This window comes from Coloeus monedula (genome assembly GCF_965178545.1).
Source record: "Coloeus monedula genome assembly, chromosome: 5".
Taxonomy (NCBI): Eukaryota; Metazoa; Chordata; class Aves; order Passeriformes; family Corvidae; genus Coloeus; species Coloeus monedula.
In genome coordinates, this window is record NC_138785.1 from 62,078,515 (window position 1) to 62,104,448 (window position 25,934).

General features: G+C 36.5%; 1 protein-coding gene across 1 annotated transcript in view; it reads left to right on the top strand.

Annotated features, from left to right (window-relative positions):
• Positions 1–25,934, top strand: part of SLC2A9 (solute carrier family 2 member 9) — a gene marked incomplete at both ends in the record, with an annotated part of 79,716 nt that overhangs the window by 48,410 nt on the left and 5,372 nt on the right. The window contains 3 exons of the mRNA XM_082281785.1: positions 2,139–2,240; positions 4,232–4,307; positions 20,643–20,770. Of these exons, the coding sequence (XP_082137911.1) occupies positions 2,139–2,240; positions 4,232–4,307; positions 20,643–20,770 (306 nt within the window). The remainder of the gene's footprint in view (positions 1–2,138; positions 2,241–4,231; positions 4,308–20,642; positions 20,771–25,934) is intronic.

Here is a 25,934-nt window from a genome sequence, read left to right on the forward strand (position 1 = left end):
ATTTTGACTTGCTGTAGATCTTCAATAGGTAACAGTTACCAGTGCATAGCAGTGGAGCGTTCAGATCTATAAATACTTGGAAACTGGTGAATCATCTTCCACTTCTTATGAGTCATAAGCATCTTAGTGGGTTTTGCAATTTAACAAGCTTTGGATTTGTATAATCATAACTAAAAAATTAAGTTATTGTCTGTTTATAACTGCAAAACCAGCATTGTTTTCACCAGGGAAACTTGCTATTATGGAAGACCTAATCCAAACTGTCCTTCCTGCCTGGAATTTGTTTTGCAAGTGAAAACTATATACCACATTTTTCCCATGTTTTGTATGAGAGGCATCTATGAACTTTTTCCCTCTAAGAGAAACATCATCCCTTACCCCATTTTAATGTAAAACCCCTCAGCTGTGGAACAACAAGATTGTTTGATCATGACCATTAATCCAGCATTGAAAAAAATAAGAGAAATAGCACAGTATGTCAAATTAGATGTGCAGCATTTATTGCTGAACATGTAATTCATGCCAAATTACATACGAAACATCTGTTGCAGAAGTCTCTTGCAGAAGTTGCAGAAGAGGGGTCTTAGACAGACCTATCAAATAAATTTTCAGCCCTCAAAGCCATAAAAGTTGTCTCTTGGTTCAGTGTATGTGTGGTCACATGTGTTTGCAGGATGGATTCATTAATCATAATGGAAAATACCTGCCATCTTGTAGAGGTTTCGACAGTGAAGCAGTTGCAATTTTGAAACATTTGGACCTCATAAAATCTTACTAACAGGAGTGCAGGTCTTTTTAAAATTCCATAATTCTACTGTGGAAGCTGTGGAAATTGTCCAAATTTGTATATTTCACATTTAAAGAAATAAAGAATGCAAAATCTTGCCACAGAGCGGCTTTCAGTGATCTGCAGCATCACAGTGCATATCTGGTGGGGAAGTTCAGCTCAGGGTACAACATCAACATGTGTTTAGGACAGACAAGCCTGTCCTAAAAAGTACTGGTGAACCCCACACAGAGGAAGAAGCACTTGCCTCTCAAGGCATTTCGTCCCTGGGTATCTCTGTACTTTTCTTTAACACATTTCTTCTAGATGCTCACAGTGGAGTGGTGTGTTGTTTCCCAGAATTAAGGGTATTATTCCAGTTTTCATTTTAGTTGCCCAATTTATCTTTTCCTCAAAGGACATGTAGAAGATGGCTTTCAGTCTCCAGTAAATAATGATATGGCAAACAGTTTTGTGATTCCTACTTTAACTTATTTGAAGTGATACATTTAAATCTTCATAAAATTATTTTATTTTTCTCATAAGAAAGCCAACTGTAAATAGTAATTTTAGTAGTTATCAACATGAAAAGTACATCAGCTGTTATGACAAAATACGTATCAGCCTATTTTAATGAGTCAGACTAGCAAAGGGTTTCATGTTACAGCTTTTTAAGAAATTCTTCATTGTGTTTTTCTCTAGCAGATAACTATTCCAATTTTGTGATTTATAATCAGGTGTTAAATATAAATTCAAAATGGGTGTAACTGCACAAGTATCAGCATTAAACTCACCTGTCTGAGCAAAGTTTTCTGCTGCACGGATTTATTTTGTTTGGATATTCTAATTACACTAACTATCCAAAATTACGCTTAAATGCTTATTCTAAGTTTGAAAAAAAAGAAATTTAAAATCAAATTTAGTTTAACTGAGATATAATCTATGCTAAAAAGATTTAAATCTCAATTTTTAAATGTTTTAAGCTTAAATTCAGAGAGATGTTGAAATTAGGAAATAGTCAAAACGCACAAGCAGGAGACTATAATTATCTTCAACATACTGAAATTTAAAAAAACAAATTGTAAGAACATTGTCATAGAAATTAATGCATATTTTTAAGCCATTAAATCAATGTACAATTTTTTTGGTGGTCTCAGATAAGGATACCATGCTGACTTGTTTTTTCAAGGAGGTTGAATTTTGTAAACATAAATGTGAGCTCAATTATGAACATGTCATAGTTTATCAATAGCGTAAAATCAAACTTCATGGTTTTAGTTTTGATGTTCTTATTTACTAGGAGAACATGTTTCATGGTCCAAGTTCTTCAGTGCTTTATCAAGAAAGTTAAATGCCACTTTTTGTTTTCCAGGGCTTAGTTATTGAGCGACTTGGACGCAGACCTCTTCTCATTGGAGGCTTTGGGCTGATGATTGTCTTCTTCTCAGTACTCACCGTCTCCCTGACTTTACAGGTAACACTAGGGTCACTATATATTTTTACTCTCTCTTTTACCAATCTTAAACATGCTAGATACTGGTTTGTCTCAAGATGCCTAGATAAGCCAATCCTTTTAATCAGTTTGGCCTAAGGATTGAAAGGTCGCATACTAATTTATGAATCTGTTTGCTTCAAAGCTTTTGCATTAAAAAACTGCAGAGACTTTCTCACATTCTCACATTCAGACTCCTAAAATCAAAGATTTATGTATATCATGAACTATTATGAAGACAATTTTACCCATGAGTAAATAGTTTACCCATATTCTGTGGGTTTATCTTTGTTTGTAATTCACGCTGAGATTTCTTTCATATTTTATATGTCATCACTGTTTTAGGTTTGGATTTTTTTTTTCCCCAGTGGTGGAATATTTCCATGTTTGCGTAATTTTACTTTTTAGATTCCATCTACGTAAGATACAGTTTGTTTGTGCTCCTAAGGAATTTTAAGAAGTAAAACTGACATTTGCAATGGCATGGATTTGGGTGGTGTTTCATCGAGGTGTTTTCCTGTTGGTTTTCATTCATGTGTGGTGCCATTAATCTGACTTTCAAATCTTGTTTCTTGCTTGAAGAGAGTCAGTAAGTCAGGCTGACTGGCAGGTCTGTGCTACACCATTGCAGTTTTATTTGATTTACCTGTATCTACAGCACAATAAAGGTTTACTTCACACACCTGCCAGGACAGCTGTAAGACAGCTCTCCTCCAGAAGAGAGGTGTTATTGCATATTCAGTATGCCCAGTGAAAAATTCCCTTCCAGATCTTTTAAAGCCAAGCTGGGTGTGTGAGGACCTTCAGTTGTTTTAAATCCCTGAAGTCTGCATGCCTTTCAGTTTTACCTCCTTTCAAAAGGGTCTCAATGTGTTAAGTATTAGAGATTTGCTTTGAACAAAGGACCAGGGTGCAAACAGGCTTAGAGGAATTTATATCTATTTGCACCTTCTCTTTCCCAGAGACCTTGGATTTGCTTCCAGACAAGAACTCCAGATTGTATTAATTTTGAAATATTTACAACCCTTTTGGTTAATCTTAATGCCCCGGAGACCGCAGTTTCCACATAATTAAGGGAATAACACAGCCTAGAAGAGAAAGAGCATCAGAAAATGGGGGCTTTTCCTTAACATTGAAAAAAAAAATTGCTTTCTTTAGCAAGAGTATTTTTACGGTGCCACTCAAGGTGGTTATAGTACACTTACATATATCTTAGAAAATTTTCAAAAATAGTAAAATTCTAATAAAAATATCATTCACACTTTGCTGAGGGGAAACCCCACCTGTTGGAGAGAGAAAGAAATGAGTATCCAAATTTTTTTCTCATCTATTAGTATTAGAATCAAGCATTCACATACATGATCAAGAAACAGTGTCCTGCAAACTCCACAGGAATTGCTCTTTGAATTTCAAGTTCATGATATTTAGAGGTCTCAGTAGAGAAAAATCTACTTAGAAGTAGAAGAAAGATAGCACACATGGCCTTCCTTGTCTGCAAAATCAGATTATGGCTGAAAATCCTATGCTTTGCCAAGGTTCAGATGCCTGATCCTCCTACCAAATGTCAGCCTGTCCTGTCTTCAACCAAGTCTTTGACTGGTGAACTCTGAAGCTCTGTGGGCCATCCTAGATGCTCTTTTTAAACATGATTGAAATACCTGAGGAGGATGGAGGTGCTGAATGCGTTCCAGGCTGGCTTGACCTTTAGCACAAGAAGCTGTGAATTTTTAGAGTTCGGACTCTGTGGTACACAAGCTTGTCTAGTGTTTCTCTACAAAGATTTCACAGACACCAAGGCCTTTAAATACAATCTAATAAGGTCCTACAGAAATACAGTGATTTTCTAAAGTAAACTCAGACTAAATTCTGAAATAGATTAAGAATCATGGAAAACACTATCTATTGTCTTTGAGTTTTTAAAAATATTTGTAAACATACAATATGCTTAAAATTAATGTCTTTTGTCTACCCAGAACAGTGTGCACTGGCTTCCTTACCTCAGTATATTTTGCATCCTTGCAATCATTGCATCGTTCTGCATTGGACCAGGTATGTCTATATATATTTTTTCATGTTTCTTTGTGTATCAAAGGACAAGTGTTTTTGCACTGGCACTATGTTAGCAAATCACTTGTACAAAACTTCACTTTGGCTGTAAACCAGAAAGTAAGACTTGTTCCCTTGAGTTTTTGGAGGTTTTTTTAAGCACCATTTATTGCCTCTTTTTCTTTGTAAGGAGTTTCACATTAAACATTAATCAGCTGTTTATACGTCTCCACCACTAAAGTGGTCTAATTGATTGATCGTGGTTTATTTGGGAAAATAAAGACTTGCTGATGTTTGATGTGACTCTAATGAAATACTGCTGTAATTCCATGGATCTTCTTTTGAAAAGCTGAGGAAAAAATATGCTGCTTTAGAGAAAAATGGGGAGAAGACCAAGATACTTCTTTTCCCCTTATTTCTAGGAAAAGAGATTGTCAATAATTTCTGTGCAACATACAGTGAAAATACTGAAAAAAAAATTAGCAATCTCTTTGTCCTTCTGTAAGGACAAATTTCAGGTTCCGCTAAGTTCACTGTACTGCTGACATGTTTCTTAGAGTGAGATGGGGGACCGGGGGGATGTTAAAAAATTCTGTGGAATTGAATTTTAAATACCTTAGGAATGTCAAATATTGACTTGAAACTTCTTTAAAAATTTCCTTCTAGTGTTTTAAGTGGCTCAGAGAGTTTAAGTGCAGCTACTTGCAACATCTTTTAAAATCTCTGTTGAAACAGACTGAAGTTTTTTCCCCATTATAGATATGTTCCATCTATTTTTAGAACCTGTAAATCAGTATGTTCTTACATGTCATGTCTTCAACATGTGAAGATTAACCCTCTGCTTTTCTCCTTCACCTCACCATTCTTCAAAATGGAAAAATGGATTCTGCTGTTCTTCATTTAGCTTCTTTCTCTTTATTGATGTTATTCAGGATTTGTGTTGTACTTTGCAATCTATTTTGAGCAAAGTATCTGCAGATACATTGTGGACAAAAAGCTTTTTTTAATATTTCTAGCTTGCTTTCTACAGAAGTTCATTAAAATTAAAGCTTCTGTTGTGTTTTTCACTGTGCTCAGTGCTGTTAAAGCCAAACATTCATAATGTACCAGTAGCTACCTAGTTGGCCTCTTCACCTTTCCTCTGTGTGTTCAAACATTTGTCATATGTGAGAATAGTGGGAGTATCTCGGTAGTACATAATACTGAATTGCTTTTAATGAAAATCTTGGTAATTGACTCTTCAGCTGTTAAGAAGCTGTGAAGAATCATATTCTGATATCTCTGCAAATCAATAGAAATATTTTAGTTGACTTTAATGGAGGCAGATTTATCTTCAGTGAAACTTCTCTATTCCATTTTGAGGGGCTTAAGAGATTTGAACTACTTTCCTACCTTTTAGCTGGGCAACTTTCGTTATTAGTAATGCTTTAATATGATTAAATGAGAAGAGAACACATGCTTTTTGTTCTGAACAAGAAGTGCAACATCAACTTTGCACCCACTGCTTTTTGTATCACAAGGCACAACTCAATAGTTGAGTGCAATTACTGTGTCAGGTTTTGTCTGCCCTTCCTTGTACAGGAAAGACGTCAATAACCTGTGACAAGTCCACTGGAGAGTCACCATGTCAGTGTCAGGAGACCTGTGAGAAGGGACTGGGTGAACTGGACTATTTCAGCCTGAGAGGAGACAGCTTTGAGGACCTAAGAGCAGTGCCACTACCTATGAGCAGGGTGTTGCAATGGCAGAGCCAGTCTCCTGTTGCTGCACGGCGAGGTGCTTGAGAGACAGAATGCAGGTGTTGAAACAAGAAAGATGCAGAGAGAGTGTAAGGAAAAGCTTTTTGCTTCTAGGCAGTCAAGCAGGCTACCAAGGATATTGAGTCCTTAATTATTACACAAAGATCAAAACTGGATGGTTTTTACTTCTGTTTTTCTCCATTACAGTGGCTGTAGGGAAGTGTCCAGAGAAAATACGAACAGGGCAAGTAGGTGAGACATTTTTTGAGAACCAGTGTACATTCTTTTCAGCTTAGGGTCTTTCTGAGGCATAGCTTCTCACTCTTTCTTAGTCTTCCATGGATTTGCTAATTCTCTGTCTGAAACAACAAAATTTTAGCATTCTTTGGCAAAGAAAACTACATTTACCATCTTTCACGCACACATCCTTTGTTATTCTTTGTGTGATACCCTCTAAGTCTCACAGAAACAAAGCAATTGAGCCTCTTCCTCCTTTTCAACTTTTTTGTGATCTTGTAAACTTTTACCTTATCAATGCAGATTTTTCTGGAATGAAGAGGTATTTCTTATTGCCACCTTCTCAGCTATATTTTATGACACCCCTTTAGCAGGAAAATTTCACACTTTAGTGTTCTTTTGTAGCACTCTGATGGTTTAATGAGACAAGATTGAAGTTCAGGAAAAACTTTCCCACCTTTCTGGTAAGAAAAGAGGTTTTCCCCGAGAAAATTAAAATATATTCTTTATTGTAAAGCTGCATATTTTTTATACTTTTAGCCTTTTATAGAAGTATTGCCATTCATTTGTGTTGCTTAACAGGGACTACTGTCAATCGTCAGCATCTTAATTCCTCCTGTAGTTACACTACAAACACAAGGTCTTAAGCTAGGATGAATTTAGTTTATGTTCATTGAGATATTGGTACTTGGAAAAGTCATCCCATCTGAAGATAACAAATAGCATGAGGATCTGAGCTTATAAAAATAACTGCTTTAACTTTCTAGAGCATAAAATTGCCTTTAAAGCCACATTTTCTCTCTTGTTAGAGCACCTATTACCTTCTTGATAGCTTAGATGGCGTGTAAACCATTTTCTGATAGCATATGCATGAGTCCCATCTGCTCCTTTACAGCAAGGGTGAGCTGTTACTATAAACTGAGGAGGGAGATTTTTGTTACATTTTTCCGAACACAGCTTTTCAGCTTGCAGATATTTTTGAGGACTGAAACAGTAATGCTAACAACAGGAATGTTCAGGCATGTGTGCTGTTTGGTACCTCATCATTTTTGTCAAAAGACAAACAGCAGAAAGCTTTCACTTTCTAAAAAGTAAAGGTTTAGTCAATCTGTGATCTGAAAGAAAATTACCCTTCAAAAATTGCTTATTGTTCTATATATTAGGGAGCCAGATTCTATAGACTGCTGGTCCAGACAGGTGCTTCACTGTGCCTATTTGGTTAATTATAGGCCAGTTAAGATATTTGCTGGACCTGAAATAAATATAGGACGCATTTAAAATGAAGAATTGTCATCCAGCAAAGAGTGGATAGAAAAAACTGAGGGGATTTTTTCTGACTCCTAAGGAGACAAAAAAGCAAAAAGCCAAAAAACAACTGAGAAAACAAATCAGAGAAAAAAAGTAAACATTTTCAGGATGTCCAGAGAGCATTTGTGCTGTTCAAGTTATGCATCATGAGTAAACGCACTGATTTGCAATGCCTTTACAGAACGGGTGAATAATGTGCAGATTCTTGGAAATTTGGATAGTGATAGACAGGCTTAGGTACATGTGAAATGTCTTCCTTCCTTAATTTTGCCTTAGTTAATATTTAAGAAAAAAGGAAAAACTAGGATTTATTCCCACTTTCTCAGTTAAACCTGTGTGGCTGCCTCTTCCTGGACTGAACACTCATGTTCAACTGTCCCTGCAGAATCAATCTCTTTAAAGAAAGATAGTCTAAAATATGACTTAAACAGAAAAAAGAGAAGGTTCTGCTTATTTTTAGCTATTTTTTTGAATTCCCCATTCACCCATTGTGCCTTCACAACAGTTTCTGTGCCAGCAAGTGACTTTTGATTTTAGAGGGAGAATTGAAAAATATGCATTGTAGTTTTAGAAAACCTGCTGGAGATCATCCCCTTTTACCCACCAGCCAAATAGTTTAAAAAACAAACAAACAAACAAACACCCGGAAACTGACCTAGAATGTGTTCCATTCAGTTTCCTGACTTGCCTGCAGGGATGTTGACCCCACTTGTCAGTGGGTCTGTCATGCATTTTGGGATGAGGGGCTTGCAGGTTTCGAAGTTTTTCCGATTTACATAAAACAATTAAATCTTCATCCTCCCAACCAGAGAATGGCTTTTCTGCCACCTGTCAACATGTGTCAGATAGTAGAACATATGGAGAAAAAAACTGATTAACTGATTAATTGGGGATTACAGCAACGTTGGCATGAAGTTCCAGATAATTTTCCTAATGAAAATAAGTGTAATAAAGAGACAGTCAAGACCTGGAGGACTTGGAAACCTGGCATAAAACATTTCCATGCATTATCTTTGTACAAAGTTATTTATTGGTATTTCTTCCTTAGAAGCACATTCTGTTTAAATGTAACACCTTTCTATCCAGTTTTAATAAGCGGAGAAAGCATTGCTGCAGAGAAAGGACAGGAAACTATGGTGGGGGAGGTTAGGTGTGATGCTTGCCTTTAAATGGAAGGATGGGAGGAGGTAGATTGTTTTGATAAAATATCTAGCTTTGAAGCAATCTTCTTTTACCACCTTCTTTCAGAAATTGAGCAAGTATTGTTGCTTTCAAATCTCTGCAAATTTGCTGGCTCTGGAAACATGGTGCACTGGAGCACTGGGCTTATTTTACCACTGGAAATTATTAGAAATAACCCCAGACCCTGTTGTGCAGTAAGATCTGTAAAAACTGCTTGTGTAGCACAAACGTGTTGCCCACCCTTTGACCACTGCCTCTGGGAGGGAGATCAGGCAAGTGTGGGCACAGGAAGGCATGTGGTAAGGTTCCTTCTTCCAAAGAGTTCTTTGGAGTCCTTTGGAAAGAAAAGTTGCCTTTTATTACAACAAGAAGTAATACTCATGGAAGTTCCAGAAATCTGAGTTGATTTTATATCCATTGCCTGCTCATGATAACTCAAGCCATCTTTGTGCTGGAAATCCATGCTGTTTTGGTGGCACTTCAAGTTTGAGATTAGTGATTTTGTTGAAATCTTTTGCATTTTTCCCCTTTCTAAGAATGGGACATATATGCCTGCATGACTTAGAGAGAAAAACGGGCTTTGAAACTCAGAACAGCGTGAGGATTTAAGGATATCTGAAAAATGCCAGTTAGCTAAGGAAGAATATAAGAATAATATCTCTAAGTATCACGTGAAAGACTTCCACATAGCTGATGATATTTTATCTAAGTAATTTGAAAAATTGCTTTATATAAACACTCTGTATGCACATTCTTTTACACGTTTTCTTAAAGACCTAATACATCATACTGTCACGCATTGTGTCTCTGAATTGTAATGTGAAAAATGCTCATTGTGTTGTCAGGAGTCTTGTCATCATTTTTGAGATGACTTAGAGCTGAATGTTGAAGCACAAAACTGCTCATCTAGCAGTAGCACAGAAGGGCTGCAAAGAAGGGCTACCATGAAGATGAAGAAAATAGATTTTTATATGGAAATATACAGAATAATTTCATAGTGTCTAACAGAAAAGGCTGAGAATATAATTTCTAAGAACACAGGCCAAAGGGAAAATAACACTGAGAAGGAAGAATAATCTGAAGGCAAGTGTTGCTGCAGAAAATAGCAACAAAGACACTAAACTGAGGTGCTATCTAGCCATGAATAAATTTAGAATACAATTTGGGAAAAAATTCCTAACTACTTCAGGAGCCAAGATCTGTATCAGCTTCTCAATAGAAACAGCAAATGGAGAAATGGAACAAACATATTCTATAAATTAAATGCTGCCTGAAACAACTAAGGATTGTATTTGAACCAGATGATCTAATACGATCCTGGATTCCTTTATCTTCAAGTCTTGTGTCCTTCATTTATCTCAAAGTGAGATGCTTGATCCTCTGTATAAAGTCTTACCTTATTTCCACCTGTCTAATAGCCCCCAGTTTCTGCAAAGATGCACATGTGGCCAGAGGGATTTTCTAGCTGCTCACTGCAATAAAATGCAACCCATGACTTAATTTCTGTCAATAACTGCTATTTTTAAATCAGAGGCACTAGAGGGAAGAAAGCAGGAGTCTCTGGCTGAGTCTTACACAGTGGCTTCAGGCATTCTGACTTTACTGCCTTACGCCACGTAACATCTTAGAAGTAGTTATTCTGGTCTTTAACACTGTAAGTATTTCTGTGGACAAGTAGCATTTCCCTACAGGAGTCCTGCTGAGTTCAGTGGAGCATGGATAAGGCTGAATTTAGTGTGATCAAACATGAGCCTCTGGGATTTTACTTAAATTCCTACTTTTAAAATAGGTTTCTATTTAGTATGTGTAAGGATGACAAAATCAGATCAGTGGTATGTTTCCAGTCACACTCTGATCACTGGAAAGAGAAATCAGTAAAATTCAAACTCAGATGAATTTGAAAAAAACCAGTAATTTTATAGCAGCAAAATCTTCATTTTTTGATTGTTAAATTTTGTATAACAACTGCATTTTCAGATGCAGCTGAGAAATATCAACAAACCAGACCATTCCGGAAAAATATTTCACTTATGCTTGTCTCTTTTTGGAGAGTTTTATAATATTTGTCATGGTTTATGGAATGTGAGTGAAGTCTCTCCTAGCACAGCTTATACAAGGAATACAACTGAATACAATTTTAAATTGACATTTTAAAGGAAACAAAAGAAAACTCAGAGGAAATCATTGCTATGGCCTGAGGTGTATCAAAGATACTTTGGTATTTAAACTTTAAATCAGTCCATGCTTTTACCCTGAATGCCAGTGTGCAGTTGTATTGACAGTAGAGCTGTTGTCATAAAAGGGTCACTTTGAAAGTCATGAGGTTTGTGCAGTCTGAAATGTCATGAGTGAAGAAAATAAAAATCAGCTCTTGGATGTGAAACACAACCAAAGGTGTGATAGCACTTACGTAGACATAAAGTTAGTGTAATGAAAGGCAGCATCAATATTATTGCCTGAAAGAGGCATTTACAGAAGCTTTGTGTGATGTTTTAGCTTCTCCACTTTGAGTGGGATGTAAAAACTTCTAACACTCATGGCCTCCCACAGAGGCATTATGCCAGTCCACTTTGAGAGAGAGTTTGAGCTTGCTTGAGCAGAAAAAAAAACATTCTCTGTACTCTCTGATGATAAGAGGAAACAAACTCATGTTCTTCTAAATTTAGTTAAAAAGTAGTAGATTTGAAAGGTTAGGTTAATTTTCAAATTTTTTTTTTATTCTATAAACTAGAAGCCTTTACAGCAGATAAGCATTCTTTGATAATGCCAAGTAGTTCCTCATTGGATATGGAGAGTATTTGTGCAGAAATAACCTTTAGTTTTCCCAGGTATTTAAGAAAAGGCTTGGTTTGTTGATAGTTGTAAGGCTTTTGTGGGCACAACAGCAGAATTAAAATATGCTGCATAAATTAAATGATTACATATTCCAAATGTGAGTTATGGTTCAGTTCAGAAACTTGTAATAACCTGGAGGCAGTACATACCAGTCTCAGTTGAAGATTTCCTGAGACCCCTGGCTCCATCCCCTGCCTTGTTGTAAACTTCCTTGCTGTGGACTGCCATCCATCCAAAGCAAGTCTCCTTAGAATTGGTGTTTTGTCCTCCCAGCTGCAGCCATCACGGCCTGCCTTGTCAATGCCATTGCTTTAATTTGTGTGGGCTGAAGCACAGCTGTGGGAGGGCTCATTTACCTTTCCTTTTCTGCTTTTCTCTAGCAATAGTAAAATGCTCCTGGGGGCAGGAGTATTTTCATCTTCTTCTACCAAGTCAAGTAGTTGAGAACTGATCTTTTGATTACCTTTGAGTGAATAAACTGATTTTTTAGGCTGTTAAGAAATAATAATTGCTTTCAATATTCACTGAATTTTTTGGGGGGGACGATAGCATGCCCCTTGAATATATTAAATACAATGTCATTCAACATATATTTTGGGGTTAATACTTTTTTGTGTTTGATTTGAATTCTTCTCTCTTAAAGAGCAGCATAGAGAAAACGTGTAGCTTTTAACAGTTCTGTAGCAGAAGCGATTTCAATTCTTTATAATTACTGGCACTTCTAAAGACAAATGAACCCCTAGTATTTGAAAGGTAATTGTATCTGTTGAATAAAGGAATTGCTGGAGGTGACACCTGGAGTTCTCACCAGTAAGAAAACTTATGAACTTTATCCCGCTAACAATAGATTTTACAAATTGTCTTAATTGAAGCTTTCAAAATGTGAATGCTTTGACACTTGACAGCACTCCTCCTACCTGAACTAGCAGCTTTTCCTGAATGATCATTAATTACCTGTTGATGGCTCACAACTCCAACCCTGAAGAAATTTACTGCTGCAAAAATGCACCCATGTGTTTTAGAGGTTCATGTAACCATGAAAAAAAATTTATTCAAAAGCTGTGTAAGTGACCTAGGTACATTATTCAGAATAATAGGGATTGGATATGAAAAGCCTAGTAAAAAAATACACTGGCTTTTTTCTGTGAATTTTTTATAAAATACTTATACATGCAAAAGTGCAAGCTAATAAATATATAGAACAGTAGATGTAGAATTAATGAATATAAGGCAATAAAAATATTTTATTTTCTTATGCCCAGGCACAATGCACAGCAAAGTTTTCTGTTCATCTCATCTGTTTCTGACTAAGCTCCATGGCTAAGATTTAGATGCAGAAGGTTATTAGTTTGATGTTGCAATGAACACTGCTCTGGGGTCCAGACAGTGTTTCTTGGTTGCCAATGCAATGCATAGAAAGATGAATAAACACCAGTAACAGACTCTCAGAGGAAAAGGATAGGTCAAAAGGAGAACTGCATGAACAAGGGTAGTCAGTGTCAGTTTGACCAAGCAAAGAGTCAAAGCAGTTCCTTCTTTTAAATCTCCAGATATTATCTGTCCTACTCCAGAAACTTCACTTTTTTGGAAACACTGAGGTGTGGCTCTGGTGACCTCTTTCTGAGTTTCATCAGAAAGAAGGCTTTTATTGTTCATCAGAGCAAGACTGTTACTGTCTTCAGCTGGTACTTCTAGTCAAAGTGCATCTTCTGACTCACTCTTCCTTTTCCTTTCTGTTTGTCAGCAATCAGATGTTGCAATTTGTTATATTTGCTTTGGTTATTGGCCACAGTAAGGAAAAAACATTTTTTTTATTTTCTTACATTCATTAGTTCTACAACTACTGTTCCTCATGCCTTGTCTACCACTCTGTGGTAGCAACCAATTTCTTTAATTACTGGCATTTGAGGCCATGTGTCCTAAAAACTTCAACAGTTTCCAGAAATCATAAACAGTGAAGACATGGTCTGTTACCCATCTTAAACAGGAGAAGGACAGAGAGAACTCTTCAGTCCCAGCTTCTCTGGAAATCTGGCCCATTGTTTTTACTGTTGGGGTCCTTCAGGATGAATGCACCTATACAATGTCATAATTTTGCATTGCTAGTATGAATAATTTATTTGTTAAAATATTTCAGGAGGAAAGCCTGACATGCCACACCAAGTTTTCAAGACTGTTTTAGCTTGCAGGTTCAGAACCAGCAGCACTTTGTGCTAATGTTCTGTCAGCCTGAATTCCTGACAGGAAATCATGGTTGATGGTTTTATATTTCTTTCAGAAGATTATTGTAGAAGTAATAAGCCTAGAATAGATAGGGGTTGGGGTTTTTTCTTCTTTTCAGTCCTCATACAATGCTGGGACTGTAAGAATATTTCTCTTACCTAGGACTGAGCAGAGTTATGAGTCTTTAATTCGAGTGTTTCCATACTACTGCCACCTGTGTAGTGGATGAATATGTAAGGGATGCTTATGTGCTTTTATTAAAGTAAAAACTCTCTCATCATTGTTCTCATCATTGAGATAATTAGTTTTAGCAATGTAATATGAACAGAAGTGCCTAATCATCATTGTTACAGAGAACAATTATAAATTTAATTCTATCATATAGACTCATAGCTCATTAAAAGAAAATTTTCTTTACATTCAAATAGAACAGAAAGTTGGGCTATAATTAAGGTTGTGATGTTACAAAGTGGATCTGAAGACCATTTACATAAGTTGAGTGTATTTTTTAATTGCATTTTGTTCTTTGGTAGATATGCAGCATTGCAACTGTGAAGCAAAAAGAAACGTTGCCAAGAACCAGAGTAGAAACTTAATACTGAGGTTCAGTTTTTACAAACAAAAGCCAACACCAAAAAAAAAAAATCAAACAGCAACAATAACAGAAATAAATAGAATTAAAATAAACAGAAATAGATAAACAGAAATAAAAAATAAACCCTCACCAAATTTCCCAATAGACTGAAATCATTACCAAAGTCCAAAAAACAAACATATTTATTTTGCTCAGAATTTTTCAGAATGGCCTACATACTGCTGGTTTGTTGTATGATAAAAAAAGAAAAAAAATTAAATTAAAGTAATAAATTAAAATAAATTAAAAGTTAAATATATTCCTCAGTTTACAGCCAACAGTTGTATTTCAAAGGGAATAGTTATAACTCATCTAAAGAAAAATATCTTAAAAGTATTGAATTTATTTGGATTAATCAGTTGCATGATAAGTGTTTTACCTTCATCGAACAAATATTCAGAGAAAAAATTATTCAGTCAGTAACAGATTGCTCATAAAATTCTGCTTGTGTGCACTGACTTATGGAAGTAAAAATTATAGGAAAATGCACTAACTAATATTTAAGAGGGGGAGAATTTCACTGAAGAGGAAATTATCAGATAGTTCAAATAAGGATACTCTTGTGTCTTTTTTGCAGGGAATATCTGCTGTAGAACTAGTTACCTAAGTGGAACTAGAAAGCATTTTGTGTGATCTATTATATTTTATGTAATAGCCTTGTTGTTGTATGTCAATCATTTTCGTGTAAATTCCCTGAGAACCAAGAAATAACATTTCAACTACTGGTGTTAGAACCGAGTGAATCAATATTTTTGTTCTGCACTGGTTCTTAGTTTGTTTTATTTACCCTGAATGATATGGGTTGCCTTCCACCAACAAAGTTCAGAATACCTCCAGAACTGGCTTTCTAAATGCTTTTGGAATAGCAGGTTTTATATAGATGTTAAATCAAACACCAGTTCATCAATGCAAAAAGTCTTTCACACAATATTGCATTAAAAACTAGTCCTTTAATAATTATAAATACTAATTCTATAATACTGGAGTTTGCAAGGTTTTGTATTATTCGTGTGTTTTAGTTTGGTTTTATAGTTTGCATTTTTGCTTTGCCATAGACTGATAGCTTTAAATGTTTTTTTACTCAAGTGGTGTTTAATCTAAGGCAGAAAAGATTCAAATGGTGCAAATTAATGTGGTTAATGAACTATACCCTCTTCTACAAACAAAGAACCTGTTTTACTTAGTTATCCTGTGGAGAAGAGCTGCAGAGAGCTAGAAAAGTCTGTAGCATGAAACTGTGACTCAGAACACCTCTGTCACACCTTCTGTTCCCAGTTCTCTCAGCAGGATTAGCTGGGAATATAGCTGTCATATCTGACTGTAATGTCATATTTGGTGGGGTATTGTTCAATCAAATACAAAGTGCAAGTTAAAATAATCTAACAGGTGACAGAACACCTCTATAAAAATTGAGCTATGTATTTTGCTAAATTCTTATTCTATCTGTAGGCCTACAGAAATGGAAGAAACTCAGTAGCTGCATTGCATCTCTCACTAGCAGTATTCCTGAAATATACTTTCCCATGGGTTTTGTTGCACATTTTGAGGGGGTTTTGCTCATTGGTTAGGTTGGGCTTTTTTTGTTTATTTCTTTGTTTATTTGGTGTTTTTTAACAACTAAGGTCTGTGTAGAAACTAACAGCCTTTTGCTCTCTCACTGAAGAATATTAGGGTTTTTTTCCAGCACTTATCTTCCAGGATTTTTACCTCACGTCCACTGCTTCTGTCCCACAGTTGCTCTCTCTCTCGAGCCCTTGAATTGCAAATAGCAAAACCTTTCATTGAGACAGCATTTTGTCCCCCAACCCTATTAGAATATATCAGTCTTCCCTGCATGCCTTGCCTTGCAGATAAAAGCCATTTTCATTGATCATCTCTAGAGCTGCACAGACTCCTTTTTCCCCCCCAAAAAAGAATATTGTTACAGGGTAGTTTTCTGTTTTCTCAGAACACTTCCCTTTGAAGATTCATTGTCTCAAAGCATGGAGTTGGAAAGTCTGGGAGCTCTTGCCCTAATCAGGCTCTCAGGATTCCCAGACTCCCCCCTGTATGGGCAGAATTTGGAGTGCTGAGTCATGCAGGAGGCTGGGTGGCCATGGATGGTCCTCCTGGCGGGGCTGGAAACCCTCTGGTTGCCATGGGGCCACTGCCTGAACACACAAGGGTTTGGCTTGGGTGGGTATTGAAAGATGAGCTTCTAGCTCAGGGAGAGAGTTCCTTTTAGTGGTTCTTAGGGCACAAAATTTCTGTCACCTTTAGAGGTGATTTACCACTGTAATAAATCTCCTGATTTGTATTAAGCATTTATTCTGGTAACAGTCTTATTTCATAAATTATATATATAGCCATAACATGAATTCCCAGTTAGGTACTCGATAAAAACAGAATGTGAAGTTCAGCATTTTCCTTTCTTTCTCATGTTTTCTGTATTCAGATTTTTGCACTGACTCCTGTAATTTCTGCTAAGCAGTATTTATTCATAACTGCTCACTGAACAAAGCAGCAAATATGTGCACTTAATTTTTCCTAAGAAAATTGATACTTGTGCAAATTTAAATATATGTTTGAAAATCTATAGCATGGATACCAAGAATATTTTTTTCTGTTCTAATGTTCCAATTTCATGCATAAAAGAGTACTGGGTTGAGAGTCTGGATTTTTACCAGCACATGACATTGATTCTATGTATAACTTGACTAATTACAGAGATAAATGAATAAAGAACACAGATACAGAGGTATTTATGCATGTCTAATTGTGTCATGTGGGTTTAATCTAGTTTCATTAAACAGTTTATTGATATACAAGTCCTCCAGTAAGACGTATGTAGTTTGCAACAGATGTAGGATCCTAACACCTATAACAATCTTTCTTTACTAGGACTGCAGTATGTTAAGAGTTCTTCCATTATGTTCACTGCAATGGTGAAAAGAAAAAAGTATTAGAAATTAGAAATATTATGGAAATTAGAAATTTCCATAACACTGTAATTATGTGGTCAATGCATTACCTATTAAAATTCATGTCTGGAAGATATCTTGCTGAAAAACTCCTACAGGAAATCCTAATATACGTTTTTTTGTTTTATGATCAGAACTAAAATAAAGCTGTTTCACCAAAAATTGTTTGGAAAGCCTTCCAGGGAAAAAGACAATGCCAGGTTCATCCTCCATCAGAAAGATCATCAGGAAGGTTTCTTGTGAATTATTTCACTCACATTCAGATATGTGTTAAAGTTGAAAAACTCATGACAAAGTATTTAAAGACTATTCCAAAAATACAGTGGTTTTGTTGGATTGCTTTTCGCAGTGGTTTCCAAGCTTCCATGTTTGAGCACAGGCTAGTACACACCCATCTGGCCTCGTGATTATAGAGGGTACCCTGCAGAGACTGACTCTGAGAAGTGGTTGGTAAGATGCCACAGTGTTGTGATCTCTGCTCAGATCCAACTTAGAGCAGCCAAAGCATAATACAGCTTCCTTCAGCCCCAGGCACTCAGATTTGTATCTCAAAGAACAGTGAGTTCCAGGAGAAAGGGTGTCCTTGAGCACATCTCTGACACCTTGAAATGGTTGAGGATGGAATCCTGGGGCTATAGGCTCAGCTGATCTCAGGTGCCTTTACTCACTGTGAATTTAAGGCTTTACAGTTTTCCTTCAGCTCTCCCAGAATTCTTTTTCACTTCACTCAGTTGCAGAGTGTGTCCTTCACAGTGGTGTGGCCCTTGGCAGGCATTCACATGTCCTCCTCTTCGTCCTCGTAAGGTCAAGTCTGTGCTCTTCCAGGCCTGTGGCAATAGACAGCAGTGACCTGACTTCATTGCACTTCTTGTGCCTGACCTGTCTTTCACATAACTCACGTACCACTTTTCAGGCCCCTTGGTTCCTCCCTGACTCTTTTAAGTCATCCCTCTACAGAAGCTGACTTTCTCTGTTTTGTGATGCTGTGGATATGCTTCTGTACATCATGAGAAAGCTGGGAAGTCTGTCAGTGCCACCCTTCCCATTTCTCCACAGAATTCTTGAAAGTTAGTGATAATCAATATGTTCTTAGAAATTAAATTGGAATTTCAAGCAACCTTTTCCAAGATAGTGCCCACGCATTTTTATTTCCATAACACTTATGCTTTCTGATAGGTTTCTGTCCTTTTTTACTTTTTTTTTGCCTCTGGCTTTTTTCCTCTCTTGTACAATGTGTGTTTTTCCAAATGCTGTTTCCAGCAGCATGTTTTATTATACTGATGAGAACAGCAACACCTCTGTAGATTGTCCTACAGCAAAGGCATGACAGAATAAATGATCATAAATAAGTCATCTTACATGATTTTTTTATTTCCAGTCCTTCAGTTCCTCTCTCCAAGGGGTAAGTGTCCTGACAAACTACTGCCTCATATGGCATTTGAGACCCAAACCAGGTGCTGACAGAACAGGTGTTATTGCTGCCATTTGAACACAAATCTCAAGGGTATGATAGAATGGCCACTGAAAGCCATCAAGCATTGATAGACCCCGTATTGCTTGAATTTTGTAAAGTTATGCATGTTTGGATACTTCATGTTCAAACTCCTGCTGGGAGAGGTTACTTTTTTTAGTCACAGAATTCTACTACGTATGTCTTGTAGAGAGATACAAAGCTGCAGTTTGGATGGCTTAAACTCTCCATATGTCAGTTTCCTGTGTATAAATTAGGAGTAAATAAATTTATTTGCTCTCTGCTTTTTTGGTGTAATTTATACTGGCAGTCTTTGGCACAGAAAGTTCAGTTGAAGGCTTTGCTATCACTTTAGATATGTTCTCACAAAAAGTCACACTAGCTCATGATGGAGAGTAGCTGTTTGCTGCATCACATTGTCTTTCTTTTATGCACATATTCATGGTTTCTTGCATCTGGAAGAGATTGAGCATGAGGGGCTACATAAGGATGCATCTCTATAATGCACTTAGAGATATATTCATAAGTGTCCAGGGGTAAAGGTAGTGCGAAAGATTAGCACATAGATCAAGGAAAGATGTGCAAGGAGAAGACCCAGTGGATGGACAAGCCTTTGGTGGTGTTTTCTTATTAATTTATATATATTTTAGAAGTCAGTTTTGATATAGAGGTTTTTGAAAGCAAATATATGTATAAATATGATTTTTGCTTGTTTACACTAGCTTGTTAAAATGCTTAAAACAGAGGACAGACTTACATACAGTATGTGCTTATATGAGTCTTGACTACAAATCTAAATGGTGAGACAGGTAACACCAGCACACATGAGGACCTAGAAACTGGTAGGAGCAAAATACTGATGTTGATGATTTTACAGTTCTTCAAACTGTAATGAAATAATTCTGCAAGTAGATACATGTCTAATGTGTAACATTAACTGAATTAGTAGCTGACCAGCAAATAAAATCCATATTTTATTCTCTAGAAATAAAAGTATTTCTATTGAAATATCCAATGAGAATGAAGGAAGCCAAAGATCATGAATTGAGACTTTCAACTACTAGACAGCTACTCCCTGGGGGTTACTGTCAGGCCAGCAATATGCCAGTGCTGTACAAAATAGTCTACTGCCTAGGTGGAAGGAAACCTGAGTGACAAATGTGGTATTCAACTGAGCTTGTTCTTATGGAGGTCAGAGTCCTTGGCTGATGGGAGAAATAGACCTTGCCAGAAATGTTGGCAATATCTGGTAAGAGAATGTATTAAATAAGCATCAATGGCAAGTATACTCTTAGGGAAGCAAATTTTTTGTATTTTTTACTGCTGAAATAAAGTGGGTAATAATTATAAAAAAAATAGGTGTTAGTCTCTTTGGAGCCATCTTTCAACTATTAAGGTGTAAATGTATTTTGGAGTATATCTGAATTTTCAGAATGTCAAGCATTTTAGTAGAAACAATCATTCTTATTTTTAATAAACAGCCTGTCACATGGTACTCTGGAAGCTGTCGTGTGGATTTCCTGCTCTGTTACCTGCTTGCCACCCTGAAAAAGAATGTAAAACAGGAGATGTGATGGCATGAAAGAAAGAAGTGTCGCTTCTCTAAAATATGATTTTGACAAATCTGTCTCAGGAGGCCCTGCAGAGAGCTGCAGAGCAGTGCTAGTCATGGAGGTGTGTGGCTCGCTCATCCCTGCTGATGGGAGGGAGACTTAACTAAAACCACTGCCTTGTTGGACCCCATTTCAGGTGGGATTCCCTTTGTCCTCACTGGAGAGTTCTTCCAGCAGTCACAGAGGCCGGCCGCATTCATGATAGCTGGGACAGTCAACTGGCTCTCCAACTTCGCAGTGGGACTGCTCTTCCCTTTCATCCAGGTACTCAACACCCTTGATAATTGATATGCTGTGATATTGTTGGTATAGAAGGATATATGACATTTGAGAAGAAATTTCAGGTAATAATAAACGTCCTATTATTGAAGCCAATGACATTCCTACCATGTTTGTGATACAGATCAGTTGTGAAACCCACCTGTCTCCTTGCTGGAATGTGTTGGAAAAAACTGGCCTGCAATAGAAAAAGTACTGTAACCATGGACAACCCTCAATGGCAAGTTCCCCCCAGGAGTGTTTCAGCTATGCAGGCTGATGGTTTTGTCTGGGTTCGCAGTCACTGATGGAGATTGTCCCTGCCTCTTTCTTCAGGCATTAGGATACCCATCATCTGGTTTACCCTATGCTTTGAGAATCCATATTAATCTCATGGGGGAATAGATGCACCTCCCTCCATAAGCTTGGCTTAATGGCTCTTTTTCTTTCAACTTCTGTCAGGTTTTTGTCTTCTTTAGCTGGTTCCTTCTTGCTGCAGCTTAATTACTACATGGATTAATCTGTTCCTGTCCCAGCTTCCCCAGGCTCCCATAAGCTTTGTTTTTATGGATTGCTTGGCTGCACTAGTCACATGGAGGACAGTTTGATCAAGAGCTGTCTGAAAACTGGGGTTTATACTTAAACAAGATAAGTTTATTTTCAAAAAAAAATTGTAAAAAGAAAACTAAAAGTTCAACATAGAACCACACTCTCCTGCTCTGATCCTAAGACAACTTCAACACTATTTATATGTTGTTGTATGGCAAAAAGGCTTCAAGCAGCTTCTAATTAAAAAACAAGGTGAGGTTCTTTTCTTGATCATGAACCTCCCCCAGGGATGGTCTGCACTCTCTGGAGCTCACACTGAAGCTGATTTCTTCATCTCAGGAGTTGAAACACAGCTGATCAGTCCCCTGACTGGCCATGTCCAACCTCTTAAAAGAGCCATCCTGCTCCACAGAAAATAGTTTAAGACTGAAGCTCACAACTACAGGGCAAAATAAAGAAGTCTTAGGTTTTCATTTTTTAAACACACAGAGAAAAATAATAGGGGCAGAGGAAAGGTACAGGGAGAGTAAAACCTCTAGGCCACTTGGAGGTCCTCACACCCAGGAGAGAGATTTTGGATTGGTCTTCAAATCATTGCTGAGGAAGACATTTGAGTAACAATCCCTGCTGCTGTTTGTGCCTTCTTGCAACAGAAAATTAATTGATTCTGCAATACCACATGCCTAACAGTATTTGGAGATACAGTAAAATTATCATACTCTAAGACTTTATATATTTCTTTTTCATTTGACAAGTATAACTGCTTTTACTTTATAGTACTCTTTTAAATTATCTATATGAGGTAGTTTATGGGAGAACTTGAAAGCCTTATAAAGTCTGACCCATGATCTAAGTTTGACACTTAATTTAAAATTTCTTCTAACAGGGACAAATCTTTAGTAGTTTTGATTACTTGGATCGGCTTCAAAAGTCAGGATGATTATAAAGTCTGATCTTTCCAAACTCTGTACATTTACTAACATTAACTGCAATTACACTACTTGGTCTTCTTTTCATGCTTACTGAAATTGATGAGTGTTTTCTACCAGTTTCATGGTGAAGGCCTTTACAGCTTAGACACTCTCAGGTGAGATTTTCAAAAGGATGTAGAGACATAATTCCTTTTCCACGGAGGTTGTTAGAACATTTACTGAATGATAGAAAGAATTGGACAATTCCCTTTTGAAAACCAAACCTGGTCCAGGAGGCAGCCCCAACTCATCCAGCAAATGGATACTTCTGTGTGGTTTAATAGCTTTTTCTTCCAGAAGATGGGGAGTGACTATTTAAGTTGCATTAGACCCTCCCTTCCAGCCCAGCTGGCCAGGCACTTCTGGTTCCACCCCCTGCCTCCATGGCAGCTGGGCAGGGACAGAAAAAAAGATCTCAAACCTAGGGGCATTTAATCGGAATATTTTTATTTGTTGTGGTTTGGTTTTTTTAAATTATCCAGAGACATTTAGAGAATAATCCCATTTCTCCAAAATTGCAGTTTCTGCCTCCTGCACAAAACTGGGGATTACCCTGAGCTCTGGTCAGCTGTCAGATCTGAATTCATGCAACCCAGGACACTCCCTACTTGTTTTGCTAATCCTACCTGAGAGATCACCTGCTGAAAACTGTTTAAAAGGACCCTCAGTAAATTCAAATCAAAAGTCAAGCTACATTCTCTAATTTTCCATGTGCATATTAAAGCTTTTTAAGTGATTTAGTATGCATCCGTATAAATTTGCTGTAGCCTTGGAGAATTTATCATTGCATGTCATAAAAGTATCCTGTTGTGTGATTACAAAATTATCCAGTTTAGTTTTAATGAAGATAAATTATATTTCCATCTTAATGGGGTTATTGGGTTTTTTCTTCTTTCAAAGAAAAGAGAAATAAAAAAGAGAAAAAGCTTAGAATTTGCGTCTAAAGATGAAAGCAGTGTTACTCAGACTTTGATTTTTAAAGCTTTTTCACAAGATCAAACTAGAACATCTCCTCTTTCCCAAGCTTTAACTTTTTTCCTATTTCGGTCAACCTTATTCTCAAAATTCAGTTTATGAGTCACCTCTTTCTTCACAGAAAGACAATATCCTCTTCTTAGCTCATTTTATAAACCAGAACTAGGAAAAAATATCTTTAAAATATCTTCACAGGATGAATACATCATCCTGTCTGTGTATTTAAATACTAACCTGATTGCTTGAGAAACAGCAGCCACTTTTTAGCCTTGGTGTGCTTCTACAAAATTATCCCAAACATTTGGGAAACAAATCTGGTAACTTTAGAGTTAGTAAAAATATCAACCAGTTTTCCAAATGTCACTAATTAACTAACTTGAATGACTAGATTTTTGCCCTTCAACCATCTGTAGATAAATATAATCAAAGAGTGGCATGAGTCATACATTAAAATGTATGGATGAGATTGAAAAGCTAGTATAAAAATCAATTCTTGACAAATTAAAAAAAAAAAAAATTGAATGTAGCTTCTCTTCCACCTCATTACTCATACCTATTTGAGGTGATGAAATGTGAACAGGGACCCAGTAAATCAGAAATTAGAATGTATATATATGTGGAAATGGGTGCAATGAGCTGAAGCAGGCACAGGGAACAATAAACCAGCAGAAAAGTATATTATCTAAAAAAAAGTATATTATCTAAAGTATAATCTAAATAATGTATAAAATAATAATAAAAGTATAGTCTAAAAGGCTGGAAAACTTCTGGTGCTTTAGAATAGGCTTGTGTTAACATAATACTCTTCATTAGCATTAAGTTTGCACGGATAGATTTCAGTAATCAAATGGTGTAGCAGGACCTTAAATTACATGTTATCTAGGAAAAGTTTCTGTTTACTTTTTGTAATGCATTGTGTAAATACAAATAATTATTAAACATTAATAATTAGCAAATAATTTCACAACATGCTATTTTCATTATATCCTGATGCATTTTTTTGTCATATTTCAAGTTGTTCTATTAGATTGCTATGAGGCACTTAAAGTCTATATGGTAAATTAGTATTATACTGTAGGACAACATAACAGATTTCTCCAGAAGTTTTCTGTCATAACAATTTCTCTTTCTGGAAGACTGTGCAAAGTCTTTTTTTGATGTCAAAGTCACATTGTATATTCAGTACATATTCAAGAAATATTTATATTGCTATGTATTTTATTTTATATTTTTAATTTTCAAGAACAGCTCATCTTCAGACTTTCCTCCTTATGCAAATGTTTCCAACAGGCAGGGATTTCAAAGGAATACCCAGTTATTATCACAGAAAAACTGATTTTACTCTTAACTGGGGTTTGACCACAATAATCTGGTTGGATCTGTGATCCAGGTGAAGCTCTGTATCATATGGGATAAAGGTGCTACGAGCCTTGAAGCCTTAGTTTAGATTGCTTACTAGTACAATGCAAAGACTTGTATGTGTGTTTATTTTTCTCCCTTTAGAAACTAATTTATTTGTGCCTGTGAAGTAATACTTCTGGGTCATTATACTTGCTTCTGGAGGGTCTGTTTTACTTCTACTCTATTTCTTCCTTATATTTACACTAGAGATTTTCTTTCTCATGCCTCAAGATTCATTTCTCAGCAAGATTGTCTTTTGGTTGTCCTCATTATTTCCTTACTGTGTAATAGTATCCCTTGACTTTTTCTATTACTCAGCACAAGGATTTCAATGACATAGGTGTGCACAGAAAGTTATTCATAGTTTCCCTCAGCCAAACTATTTTAAGCTTCTTGAAATAAATTGGATGTTTCATGTAATGACAGTGTCCCTGTATTAAGGGAAATGGCTAAAGTTCCCCTCAAAGATGAGAAAATGAAATGTGGGCTATCTGAGGGTTAGATGTGCTTATCTTAATTAAAAGCAACCCACTTCAGGGATACAATATAAGGATCTGTTAAATTTTTATGAGGAAATAGTGAGTGTGTGAGGGTCATGGCTGAAATTGCAGTTCATGTCTAAAAATGCCTCCATTTTTTACTTAGGAATTCTGTTTCATACATTATACTTTAGTGCTCTGTCCTTCTTCATTGTCCTGCACTTTCAGCAGAACTTTAAATTATGTCTGGAACAGAAGGGTAAAGGGTAAAGGACACAAGCTCTTATCCATTCGTTTCACTGGGTTATATCAGTTTAAATAGTTTGAAAGTGAAGTTACCAGTTTGAAAGTGAAGTCAAATGTCTACATGAATAACAGTTTTTCTGCTGATCAATTTTGTAAGACATAAAACCATTATCATTTGACCTCACCACTCAAAACGCCAGTTTGACCCACATCTCATGATGCTAATCTTCATGTCGATTTCCAAATGCAAGAACCCACTGCTAGTGTCAAGGGCTGTGACTTTGCAAGTTGAGAATTTAGAATCACATTTGGCATTTGCTGGAAAGAGCCAGAAGTTCTATTTTACAAACATTAATGTGTTAAGTTTGTTAAATTGATTCAGAATTTGTTCATTTGCTCATTCATTTTGCTGTATCTGCCCTAGAATATTTAGTTTCCTGTTTCCAGTATCACAGTCCTGCTTAGAATTTAACCTTTGCAACAGAGCGTTTTAAGTAAGTAAGCAACCATCATTAAATAACATGTAATGATGTTCCTCTCAACTACTTT